General features: G+C 39.1%; 1 protein-coding gene across 1 annotated transcript in view; it reads right to left on the bottom strand.

The window, feature by feature from the left end:
* LOC311099111 (NLR family CARD domain-containing protein 3-like) overlaps positions 1-12,732 on the bottom strand; it is a 16,437-nt gene extending 3,705 nt beyond the window's left edge. Inside the window, exons 1-7 of the mRNA XM_084139754.1 lie at positions 12,396-12,732; positions 12,038-12,266; positions 9,895-11,621; positions 9,057-9,214; positions 7,434-7,607; positions 4,410-4,583; positions 2,730-2,961 (exon numbers count right to left, since the gene is read on the bottom strand). Of these exons, the coding sequence (XP_083995880.1) occupies positions 2,730-2,961; positions 4,410-4,583; positions 7,434-7,607; positions 9,057-9,214; positions 9,895-11,621; positions 12,038-12,248 (2,676 nt within the window). The 5' untranslated portion in view covers positions 12,249-12,266; positions 12,396-12,732. The remainder of the gene's footprint in view (positions 1-2,729; positions 2,962-4,409; positions 4,584-7,433; positions 7,608-9,056; positions 9,215-9,894; positions 11,622-12,037; positions 12,267-12,395) is intronic.
* Positions 12,733-13,717: the final 985 nt, after the last annotated feature.

The following is a 13,717-nucleotide window of genomic DNA, read 5'->3' as shown; positions in this document are numbered from 1 at the left end:
GTGTGTGTCCGTGTGAGTGTGTGTGTGTGTGTCCAGTGTGTGTGTGTCTGTGTCCTTTGTTTGAATGTGTCCAGTGTGTGTGTGTCCAGTTTGTGTCCAGTGTGTGTGTCTGTCCAGTGTGTGTGTTCAGTGTGTGTGTCCAGTGTGTGTGTGTGTGTGCCCAGTGTGTGTGTCCAGTGTGTGTGTGTTTCCAGTATGTGTGTGTGTTGCCAGTGTGTGTGTGTGTGTGTGTGTGTGTGTGTGTGTGTGTGTGTGTGTGTGTGTGTGTGTGTCCAGTGTGAGTGTGTGTGTGTGTCCGTGTGAGTGTGTGTGTGTGTGTGTCCAGTTTGTGTGTGTGTGTGCCCAGTGTGTCTGTCCAGTGTGTATGTGTTTCCTTTTTGTGTGTGTGTGTGTGTGTGTGTGTGTGTGTGTGTGTGACCAGTGTGTGTGTGTGTCTGTGTCCTTTGTGTGTGTGTGTCCAGTGTGTGTGTGTTATTTTTTTATTTTATTTTTTTATGTCTATACATTTTTTATTACTTTTCAACCCCACCATCCTTTCCCTACTTGGAGTAAATTAGTGAACAACAATGCCCAGGCCTCTACTTCCGGTCTATACTTACTATCTACACCTTATGGACAGAGTTAATTTTACAATAATTATATTATATATATATATATATATTTAATTTTTTTTTAATTTTTTTTGCTCCTAAACTACTTCTACTCTCAACCCAGCCTTGTGCAGGTCTACAATTGTATCCCTGATGTCCTTACACAGCTCTCTGGTCTTGGCCATTGTGGAGAGGTTGGAGTTAGTTTGATTGAGTGTGTGGACAGGTGTCTTTTATACAGGTAACAAGTTCAAACAGGTGCAGTTAATACAGGTAATGAGTGGAGAACAGGAGGGCTTCTTAATGAAAAACTAACAGGTCTGTGAGAGCCGGAATTCTTACTGTTTGGTAGGTGATCAAATACTTATGTCATGAAATATAATGCAAATTAATTACTTAAAAATCATACAATGTGATTTTCTGGATTTTTGTTTTAGATTCCGTCTCACACAGTTGAAGTGTACCTATGATAAAAATTACAGACCTCTACATGCTTTGTAAGTAGGAAAACCTGCAAAATCGGCAGTGTATCAAATACTTGTTCTCCCCATTGTACATACACATACACATCCTTTTTAGAAATATATTTCCCTTTATTACTTTCAAACCCCACCACATCTTCCCTAATTGGAGTAAACTAGTGAACAACAACGCTTAGGCCTCTACTTCCAGCTTATACTTACTATCTACATTTTATGGACACAGTCAATTTTACAATAATTGTATTTTGTTTGTTTTTTCTCCTGAACTTCTTCTACTCTCAACCTCTCCGATCATTTTCATTGTGTCCATCCGGTTTGCTTCTATATGCCATATCTTTCTAACTGTGCTCCTTCCCAAAAGCTCCCAACATACAACCTGTATACTTATTATGGACACAGTATGCTTACATTATTAGCTATCTTTGTTATTATTTGTTGTTATTTGTTATTAGTCCCATCCTTCAACTCTATTCAATACCTCCCATCTATCTCTTAACACCATCCATATAGGATTTCTATTTGCCATATATATTTCAACCGTACTGTGATGTTTTACAAAAATTCTGAACCTTTCTATTCTCATTGCTTCTACAGATTGTGATTTAAAAATAAACATTTTTGCTAAAAGTATTATTATATTATTGATTGATTGACTATGACTTTTCAGATCAACCAGTAATGCTATCTGCAAGGTTAGTTCCAGGTAAATATTGCAATCCTTTAGCCATTCCTGGACCTGTGTCCAAAAACAAGCTACAAATGGACAGAACCAAAACAAATGATCTAATGATTCTGTCTCTTCACAGCAAAACCTGCAGAGCTGGGAAGATTGTATCCCCCATATAAATAACATTCTATTTGTAGCAAGAATTTTATATAATAATTTAAATTGAAAGATTCAAATTTTTGAATCCGGTGTCGTTTTGCGTGTCAGTTCATAAACACTATGCCATGGGATCGGTACGTCAAAGATCTCTTCCCAAATATTTTGCAATCTATATGGGACGGCTGTCAATCCTTTGGTCCTTAAGTGAAACTGATATACTTTTTTATTTATCACAGTTTTCCTTAACCAATTATGTTCTTTAATGCAAGGCCGACAGACAAGTTCCTTACTTTCTCCCCCTTCCACTTTCCTCTTCCACTTTTGCGGTAAGGCTGCAATTATTTGGTTGTAATTTTGGGTAGAGCAGACATTTCCATATGTTTTTGTTAGCTGCATGTGCGACATAACTCCACCAGTCCTACCGATTATATCATTTACGAAGATTATACCTTTTTTAAACATTCTGTCAAAAAATTAAGGTTTTTTGTCAATTAGTATATTTGAATTTAACCACAATATTTGTTGCATTATTTGTTCTGTCGTTTCTGGAGGATTAAATTGAAATTGCAACCAACTTTCTATGGCTTGTTTTAGAAATAGTGTGTGTGTGTTTCCAGTCTGTGTGTGTCCAGTGTGTTTGTGTGTGTGTGTTCATTGTGTGCGCTTGCATGTGTGTCCAGTGTGTATGTGTGTCCAGTGTGTGTCCTGTGTCCAGTGTATGTGTGTGTGTGATACACTGATACACGTGCACACATACACACTGGACACACACACACACACACACAGTCTTTATATAACTTAGTCCAAGTGGTGGTCAGAATGTTTGTCTTAACTAGCCTGATAACTCCAACATGTCTGATATGAACATTGACATAAACCCTCTACATACTTGAGTTTCTCCAGTCTGCAGTGTGGATCCTCCAGTCCAGCAGAGAGCAGTCTGACTCCTGAGTCTCCTGGGTGATTGTAGCTCAGGTCCAGCTCTCTCAGGTGTGAGGGGTTTGACCTCAGAGCTGAGACCAGAGAAGCACAGCCTTCCTCTGTGACTAGACAGCCTGACAGCCTGCAAAGAGTCAAATCATATTAAAACCACACTGCTATTCTTTGGTGGTGAAAATAGAGGCAGTATATTTTTTCTACATATTAAGATACATCAGTGTCCTGAAACCTGCCATATCTATTCATAAATTAATGTATCATTATTAGAAATTATCATAATATTGCTTGTAGAGAGAAACATGTATAGTACAAATATTTGAGTAGACTGACCAGAGCAGTTTAAAAAGCAGTATCAGTCAAAAGACAGACAGTGAGGTATCAGATTTAGATTGTATTGAGTATACAGTCCACACCATATCTATTTTGACAGTGAAGCTAACATTTTAAATGTGGCTCTATACTTCAGCATTTTGGATTTGAGATTAAATGTTTCATATGAGGTGATAGTATATAATGTCACCTTTTATTTGAGGGTATTTTCATATATATCTGTTTCACTGTTCAGAAAAATAAAAGCACTTTATGTATCTAGTCCCACCATTTGAAGAAGTCAAAAGTATTCTGACCATTTCACTTACAGTGTATTAAAGTAGTCAAAAGTTTAGTATTTGGTCCCAAACTCGTTGGTTGCATTTGCAGTTTGTTTTGGTTGTGTTTTGAGTTATGTTTTGCCCGATAGTAACTGAATGGTGGATGATGACTGGAGTAATTTTCTGTCTAAGTGAGTAGATAACATGTTTCTAAACACTACTAAAGTAATCCTGATGATGCAATGATTTTAAAAAAATCACGAATGAATCATGAATAATAATGAGTGAGAAAGTTACAGAGGCTACAACAAAACATGCTAACCTCTCACCATTACCAATAACAGAGGGGGTATGATCCTTGTGCCTCTGTAACTTTCTCATTAATCATCATTCACGATTCATTCATGATTATTCATAATCATGGTAGCATCCACATGAATGTAGAAGTGTTCAGAAACATCTTCTATTCTTACTGACAATACAAGTGAAGTGACTCCAAAATGACAGGACATTATTCACCATTCAGTTTCTATTGGGAAAAACATCATCTAAAACACAACCAAGACAAACTGCAAATATATTCAACAAGTTTGTAGAATCACAAGCTTGATGTAATCACTGCAGGTAAGGAATATTGGACCAAATACTAAACTTATGACTACTTTAATACAATATAAGTGAATATGTCCAAATTATTACAACTTTTTCAAATGGGAGAACAAGACACATTACATGCTTTTATTTCTATACGGTAATATATATATATATATATATGAATACCTTTAAATAAAAGGAGACATTCTGTACTGTTGCCTAATATGAAACATTATATCTCAAATCCAAAATGCTGGAGCATAGCACCAAATGTAAAACTGTAAGCTTCACTGTCCAAACACATATGGTGTGGACTATGTGTGCCTGGTAAACACATGTGGATCTGGTGAACAGTTATCACTTGTTGACCAACTACAGGAATACTGACCTCAGAGTCTCCAGTTTACAGTGGGGATTCCCCAGTCCAGCAGAGAGCAGCTTCACTCCTGAATCCTTCAGGTCATTGTTACTCAGGTCCAGCTCTCTCAGGTGTGAGGGGTTTGACTTCAGAGCTGAGACCAGAGAAGCACAGCCTTCCTCTGTGACTAGACAGCCTGACAGCCTGCAAAGAGTCAAATGATATTAAAACCACACTGCTATTCTTTGGTGGTGAAAATATATTTTTTCAACATTTTCAGATACATCAGAGTCCTGAAACCTGCCATATCTATTCATATATGTATATATACAGTACCAGTCAAATGTTTGAACACACCTACTCATTCAAGTTTTTGTTTAGTTTTTGTAAAACTATTTTTTACATTTTAGAATAATAGTGAAGACATCAAAACTATGAAATAACACATATGGAATCATGTAGTAACCAAAAAAGTGTTAAACAAATGTTCTATATTTTATTTTTTAGATTCTTCAAATAGCCACTGTTTGCCTTGATGACAGCTTTGCACACTCTTGCCATTCTCTCAACCAGCTTCATGAGGTAGTCACCTGGAATGCATTTCAATTAACAGGTGTGCCTTCTTAAAAGTTAATTTGTTGAATTTATTTCCTTCTTAATGCGTTTGAGCCAATCAGTTGTGTTGTGACAAGGTAGGGGGGTATACAGAAGATAGCCCTATTTGGTAAAAGACCAAGTCCATATTATGTCAAGAACAGCAAAAATAAGCAAAGAGAAACCACAGTCCATCATTACTTTAAGACATGATGGTCATTCAATAAGGAACATTTCAAGAACTTTTAAAGTTTCTTCAAGTGCAGTCGCAAAAAATATCAAGCACTATGATGAAACTGGCTCTCATGAGGACCGCCACAGGAATGGAAGACCCAAAGTTACCTCTGCTGCAGAGGATAAGTTCATCAGAGTTACCAGCCTCAGAAATTGCAGCCCAAATAAATTATTCACAGAGTTCAAGTCACAGACACATCTCTACATCAACTTTTCAGAGGGGACTGTGTGAATCAGGCCTCATGGTCGATTTGCTGCAAATAAACCACTACTAAAGGACACCAATAATAAGAAGAGACTTGCTTGGGCCAAGAAACACGAGCAATGGACTTTAGACCTGTGGACATTTGTCCTTTGGCCTGGAGTCCAAATTGGAGATTTTTGGTTCCAACCGCCGTGTCTTTGTGAGAAGCGGAGTGGGTGAACGGATGATCTCGGCATGTGTAGTTCCCACCGTAAAGCGTGGAGGAGGAGGTGTTATGGTGTGGGGGTGCTTTGCTGGTGACACTGTTTGTGATTTATTTATAATTCAAGGCACACTTAACCAGCATGGCTACCACAGCATTCTGCAGCGATACGCCATCCCATCTGGTTTGGGCTTAGTGGGACTATCATTTGTTTTTCAACAGGACAATGACCCAACACACTTCCAGACTGTGTAAGGAGAGGGATTGAGTGCTGCATCAGATGACCTGGCCTCCATAATCACTCGACCTCAACCCAATTGAGATGGTTTGGGATGAGTTGGACGGCAGAGTGAAGGAAAAGCAGCCAACAAGTGCTCAGCATATGTGGGAACTCCTTCAAGACTGTTGGAAAAGCATTCCAGGTGAAGCTGGTTGAGAGAATGGCAAGAGTGTGCAAAGCTGTCATCAAGGCAAAGGGTGGCTATTTGAAGAATTTCAAATATAAAATATATTTTCATTTGTTTAACACTTTTTTGGTTACTACATTATTCCATATTTGTTATTTCATAGTTTTATTGTCTTCACTATTATTCTACAATGGAAAAAATAGTAAAAATAAAGAAAAACCCTTGAATGAGTAGGTGTGTCCAAACTTTTGACTGGTACTGTATATACATGAATTAAAGTATCATTAATAACAGTAGATAACATGTTTCTAAACACTACTAAATGAATCCTTGTGTGTGTGTGTGTGTGTGTGTGTCCAGTGTGTGTGTGTTTGTGTGTGTCCAGTGTGTGTTTGTGTGTGTGTGTGTGTCCTTTGTGTGTATGTGTCCAGTGTGTGTGTTTACAGTGTGTGTGTGTGTGTGTGTGTGTCCAGTGTAAGTAAGTCTGTGTGTTTGTGTGTGTCCAGTGTGTGTCCAGTGTGTGTGTGTTTGTGTGTGTGTCCAGTATGTGTTTGTGTTTGTATGTGTGTCCAGTGTGTGTCCAGTGTGTGTGTGTGTGTGTGTGTGTGTGTGTGTGTGTGTCCAGTGTGTGTGTGTGCGTGTGTGTCCAGTGTGTGTGTGTGTGTGTGTGTTTGTCCAGTGTGTGTGTGTGTCCATTGTGTGTGTGTTTCCAGTGTGTGTGTGTATGTCTAGTGTGTGTGTGTGTGTGTCTAGGGTGTGTGTGTGTGTCCAGTGTGTGTGTGTGTCCAGTGTGTGTTTGTTTGTCTAGTGTGTGTGTGTTTGTCCAGTGTGTTTGTGTGTCTAGTGTGTGTGTGTGTGTGTGTGTGTGTAGTGTGAGTGTGTGTGTGTCCAGTGTGTGTGTTTGTCCAGTGTGTGTGTGTGTGTGTGCGTCCTTTGTGTGTGTGTGTGTGTCCTTTGTGTGTATGTGTCCAATGTGTGTGTGTGTGTGTCCAGTGTGTGTGTGTGTCCTGTGTGTGTACTGATACACGTGCACACACACACACTGGACACACACACACACACACACACACACACACACACACACACACACTGGACACACACACACTGGACACACACACACACTGGACACACACACACACTGGACACACACACACACAAATACACACACACACACTGGACCCACACACACACACACTGGACCCACACACACACACACTGGACACACACACACACACTGGACCCCCCCCCCCCCCCCACACACACACACACACACACACACACACACACACACACACACACACACCGACAGTCTTTATATAACTTAGTCCAAGTGGTGGTCAGAATGTTTGTCTTAACTAGCCTGATAACTCCAACATGTCTGATATGAACATTGACATAAACCCTCTACATACTTGAGTTTCTCCAGTCTGCAGTGTGGATCCTCCAGTCCAGCAGAGAGCAGTCTGACTCCTGAGTCTCCTGGGTGATTGTAGCTCAGGTCCAGCTCTCTCAGGTGTGAGGGGTTTGACTTCAGAGCTGAGACCAGAGAAGCACAGCCTTCCTCTGTGACTAGACAGCCTGACAGCCTGCAAAGAGTCAAATCATATTAAAACCACACTGCAATTCTTTGGTGGTCAAAATAGTGGCAGTATATTTTTTCAAAATGTTCAGATACATCACTGTCCTGAAATCTGCCATATCTATTCATAAATTAATGTATCATTATTAGAAATTATCAAAGTATTGCTTGTAGATAGAAACATGTATAGTACAAATATTTGAGTAGACTGATTAGAGCAATTTAAAAAGCAGTATCAGTCAAAAGACAGACAGTGAGGTATCAGATTTAGATTGTATTGAGTATACAGTCCACACCATATCTATTTTGACAGTGAAGCTAACATTTTAAATGTGGCTCTATACTCCAGCATTTTGGATTTCAGATCAAATGTTTCATATGAGGTGACAGTATGTAATGTCACCTTTTATTTGAGGATATTTTAATACATATCTGTTTCACCGTTTAGAAATGAAAGCACTTTATGTATCTAGTCCCCCTATTTGAAGAAGTCATAAGTATTCTGACCAATTCACTTATAGTGTATTAAAGTAGTCAAAAGTTTAGTATTTGGTCTCAAACTCGTTGGTTGCATTTGCAGTTTGTTTTAGTTGTGTTTTGGGTTATGTTTTGCCCGATAGTAACTGAATGGTGGATGATGACTGGAGTGATTTTCTGTCTAAGTGAGTAGATAACATGTTTCTAAACACTATTAAATGAATCCTGATGATGACATGAAGAAAAATCATGAATGAATCATGAATAATAATGAGTGAGAAAGTTACAGAGGCTACAACAAAACATGCTAACCTCTCACCATTACCAATAACAGAGGGGGTATGATCCTTGTTCCTCTGTAACTTTCTCATTCATCATCATTCACGATTCATTCATGATTATTCATAATCATGGTAGCATCCACATGAATGTAGAAGTGTTCAGAAACATCTTCTATTCTTACTGACAATACAAGTGAAGTGACTCCAAAATGACAGGACATTATTCACCATTCAGTTTATATTGGGGAAAACATCATCTAAAACACAACCAAGACAAACTGCAAATGTATTCAACAAGTTTGTAGAATCACAAGCTTGATGTAATCACTGTGGGTAAGGAATATGGGACCAAACACTAAACTTATGACTACTTTAATACAATATAAGTGAATATGTCCAAATTATTATGACTTTTTCAAATGGGAGAACTAGATACATAAAGTGATTTCATTTCTAAACAGTAACACAGATATGTATGAAAATATCCTCAAATAAAAGGTGACATTCTGTACTGTCACCTAATATGAAACATTATATCTCAAATCCAAAATGCTGGAGCATAGCACCAAATGTAAAACTGTAAGCTTCACTGTCCAAACACATATGGTGTGGACTCTGTGTGCCTGGTAAACACATGGTAAACACATGTGGATCTGGTGAACAGTTATCACTTGTTGACCAACTACAGGAATACTGACCTCAGAGTCTCCAGTTTACAGTGGGGATTCCCCAGTCCAGCAGAGAGCAGCTTCACTCCTGAATCCTTCAGGTCATTGTTACTCAGATCCAGCTCTCTCAGGTGTGAGGGATTTGACTTCAGAGCTGAGACCAGAGAAGCACAGCCTTCCTCTGTGAGTCCACAGCCTGACAGCCTGACAAAGAGATCATCATGATTTCACAAACACAATGTTAATTTAACACCAGTAGTGTAGAAGGACAATGGCAGATGCATTTGGTTTATTCTCTTGAACAACACATAGATTCATCTTCCGTCTCCTTGTCCTGTTACTCTAGTTTGTTTGGGTGTGATCATTTGTGTATTTTCTAGAATGTGTATATCTATGTTTATATTCTAGATTATATTTATCTATGTTGGTTCCCAATCAGAGGCAGCTGTCGATCGTTGTCTCTGATTGGGGATTATACTTAGGCAGCCATTTTGCCTACCTTTGTTTGTGGGATCTTGTTTCTGGTTTGCCTTGTTTAGTTTAGCCCATTAGAACTTCACGTTACGTTGCCTTTGTTGTTTTGTGTTTATTAAATTTATTAAACATTTACGCATACTTGTTCCAACCATTTACTCAACGAACGTGACGCTCCTAGAATTGTATGGTCATATTGTTATACTAATGTGAACATCAATGCAGTGATTCAATTAGTTTTTCAATATAATATTATATACATATGATAATATATATTTTTCTCTAAACTGAATATTTCTTACTGATGAATAATTGTATTTACTCACAGAGCAGCTCTGGAGGCTTTGACCACTGGCAGCAGCCTCAGAAGACCTTCCTCTGATCCTGAGTATTTCTTCAGGTCAAACACTTCCAGCTCCTTTTCTGAAGTCAGCAACACAAAGACCAGAGCTGACCACTGTGCAGGTGACAGTTCTTCTTCTGAGAGACTTCCTGATCTCAGGTATCTTTGGATCTCCTCCACTAGAGAATGGTCATTCAGTTCATTCAGACAGTGGAACAGATTGATGCACCTCTCTGGAGAGGGATTCTCCCTGATCTTCTCCTTGATGTACTTGACTGTTTCTTCATGGCTCTGTGAGCTGCTTCTTGTCTTTGTCAGTAGACCTCGTAAGTGCTTCTGATTGGACTCCAGTGAGAGGCCCAGAAGGAAGCGGAGGAAAAGGTCCATGTTTCCTGTCTCACTTTGTAAGGCTTTATCCACAGCACTCTTGTAGACTGTAACTTTACGCTTCTGTCTGATCCTCACAGAAAAGTTGCTGGACGTTGATTGAGGTTTGGCCATTAGATTCTCGTTGTTGTTGATGAATGAGAGGAACACATATACAGCAGCCAGAAACTCCTGAATGCTCAGATGCACGAAGCAGTACACCTTCTCCTGGTACAGCCCACATTCCTCTTTAAAGAGCTGTGTGCACAATCCTGAGTACACTGAGGCTTCATTGACATCAATGCCAGCCTCTTTCAGGTCTTCTTCATAGAAAATCAGATTGCCATTCACAAGCTGTTGAAAAGCCAGTTTTCCCAGTGACAGAATGCTCTCTTTATTCCAGTGTGGACCTGTCTCTTCTTTCCCAAGATACTTATCATTCTTCTGTTTGGTATGAAACTCCACAAGGTGTGTGTACATCTCAGTCAGAGTCTTGGGCATCTCTTCTGTCTTGTCTGTACTCAACATGTGTTCAAGGACTGTTGCAGAAATCCAACAGAAGACTGGAATGTGGCACATGATGTGGAGGCTCCTTGATGTCTTTATGTGTGAGATGATTCTGCTGGCCAGGTCCTCATCACTGAATCTCTTCCTGAAGTACTCCTCCTTCTGTGGGTCATTGAACCCTCGTACCTCTGTCACCTGGTCAACACACACTGAATGGATCTTATTGGCTGCTGCAGGTCGGGTAGTTATCCAGAGGAGAGCAGAGGGAAGCAGATTTCCCTTGATGAGATTTGTCAGCAGAACATCCACTGAGGTTGACTCTGTGACGTCACAACAGATCTTGTTCTTCTGGAAGTCTAGGGGCAGTCGGCACTCATCCAGACCATCAAAGATGAACAGAACTTTGTACTTGTCGTAGTTGGAGATTCTTGATTCTTTGGTTTCGATTGAGAAGTGATTGAGAAGTTCAATGAAAGTGTGTTTTTCCTTTTTCATCAAATTCAGCTCCCGAAAAGGGAATGAAAATACAAATTGCACATCCTGATTTGCTTTTCCTTCAGCCCAGTCCAAAATGAACTTCTGTACTGAGATTGTTTTTCCAATGCCAGCGACTCCCTTTGTCAGCACAGTTCTGACAAGTTTGTCTTGTCCAGTTATGGGTTTGAAGATGTCGTTACATTTGACTGCAGTCTCTGGTCTTGCTTGTTTCCTGGTTGTTGTCTCAATCTGTCTCAGTTCATGTTCATTATTGACCTCTCCTGTTCCACCCTCTGTGATGTAGAGCTCTGTGTAGATCTTATTGAGAAGTGTTGGGTTTCCTTGTTTAGCGATCCCCTCAAATACACATTGAAACTTCTTCTTTAGATTGGATTTGAGTTCACGTTGGCAAATCACAGCAAGCTCATCTGAATGAAGAAATAACACAGAGGATATTAATATTACGTCTGATTTAATGCCGACAGTTTTGTAAAACTGTGTTATAAAGTTTAAATTATAATAATTTATTCTCTTAACTGTCTGTATAAATGTGTAAATGTTTTAATAATGCATTCCACACTGGTGTGACTGATTATATTATTATTGGTATTACTGATGGTATCATTAATGTTGTCGATCTCTCTCTCTCTCTCCTCTGTCTATCCTCTTCTCTCTGTCTAAATTAATCAACACAACACATCCCTGCTGCTACTTGATGAGGTCACTAGGTGTTGTGTTAAGGCTGCTACAATATCATTGAGTTACACAGCTACTTTAGCTGTACTTTAGCTACAGCTTTTAAATGTTCTAAAACAGCATTCAACATGAGGCAGACAGCTCTTACTTTTCTCCAGTGTGTCAGCAAGCTCCTTCTGGTTCATTTTCCTCAGGACGTGCAGAGTGATCTTCAGAGCCCCCTCTCTGGCACTGCTCTCCTGCTTCTCATCTTCAGCATCCACCACTTCCTTATCCTGCTTCTGACTCTCAAAGCCTTCTGGGAGTTCTGGACTAAGAATCCTCTTGAACATCTTCAGCTCGTTCTTCACAAATGTCATAATATTCTCTTCAAGCAACTGAAATAAATCAAGTAAATAAGTTAAGCAAGAGAAGAAATGCTTTCTCATTAACACATTAATGAATTATTGACAGAACAACTTTACTTGAGGTAAATAAAAACAAATGTACATAACAGGACCACATACACTGAATATGGAGGCCAGGTCTGTTTGATGACTCTGGGAAGACTGACCACTGAGAATCTCTGACTCTGATCTCTCCTGTTGGTTTCTGTGGACAAAACATGAGATTACATCTCCTCATCCAGGGAGTACACACACACACACACACACACACACACACACACACACACACACACACACACACAGGGAATGTTGTGTTAGTTTAATATTGATTCAGGACTATGAAAATGGAAAAAAGGATTAGCCTATGGATTATGAAAACAAAAAAAATAAATGGGAAAATGGGAGAGGAGAAATGACTAGAGACAGTGTTGTTTAACTCACTGACCATGACCCATGAGTTCTTCTTACCTTTGTTCAGTAGAAAAGTCTCCCTCTCTAAACGCTATAGGAAGATTCATAGACAGGTCACTCTTCATGGACACACAGCTGGGTACAGGGGAGGCTGGTCTCTCCTGCTTGATTGGGCTTCAACACAACAGAGACAAACATGAAGTCTCTCACCTACTCTGAGCTCAGATGGGGAAACAAGAGTTTCATTCCAAAACGCTATATATCCATTTTCAGAAATGTTCGTCAATTAGCTTTTATTGTTTGAAGAAATTATGAAAGAGATTGGTGTGTTTTTTCACTAGCTAATCATGGCATGGGGTTGTTCAATGACAGACATGTGTTTCATTTCAGAGAGACAAATAATCATGTTTTTTTGCAAAATGCTATATATCTGCCTCACTCTCAGAGAAATTAGTAGTACTGCTAGGTTTCACACAGTAATAATATATTTCTGCCTCACTCTCAGAGAAATAAGTAGTACTGCTAGGTTTTACACAGTAATAATATATCTGCCTCACTCTCAGAGAAATAAGTAGTACTGCTAGGTTTTACACAGTAATAATATATCTGCCTCACTCTCAGAGAAATTAGTAGTACTACTAGGTTTCACACAGTAATAATATATTTCTGCCTCACTCTCAGAGAAATAAGTAGTACTGCTAGGTTTTACACAGTAATAATATATCTGCCTCACTCTCAGAGAAATAAGTAGTACTGCTAGGTTTTACACAGTAATAATATATCTGCCTCACTCTCAGAGAAATTAGTAGTACTGCTAGGTTTTACACAGTAAATATATATCTGCCTCACTCTCAGAGAAATAAGTAGTACTGCTAGGTTTTACACAGTAATAATATATATGGCTCACTCTCAGAGAAATAAGTAGTACTGCTAGGTTTTACACAGTAAAAATATATATCTGGCTCACTCTCATAGAAATAAGTAGTACTGCTAGGTTTTACACAGTAATAATATATATATCTGCCTCACTC

Source organism: Coregonus lavaretus (genome assembly GCF_964263955.1).
Source record: "Coregonus lavaretus genome assembly, chromosome: 2".
Lineage (NCBI taxonomy): Eukaryota > Metazoa > Chordata > Actinopteri > Salmoniformes > Salmonidae > Coregonus > Coregonus lavaretus.
The sequence above is the reverse complement of the archived record's forward strand: the minus strand, read 5'-3'. Positions and strand labels throughout refer to the sequence as shown.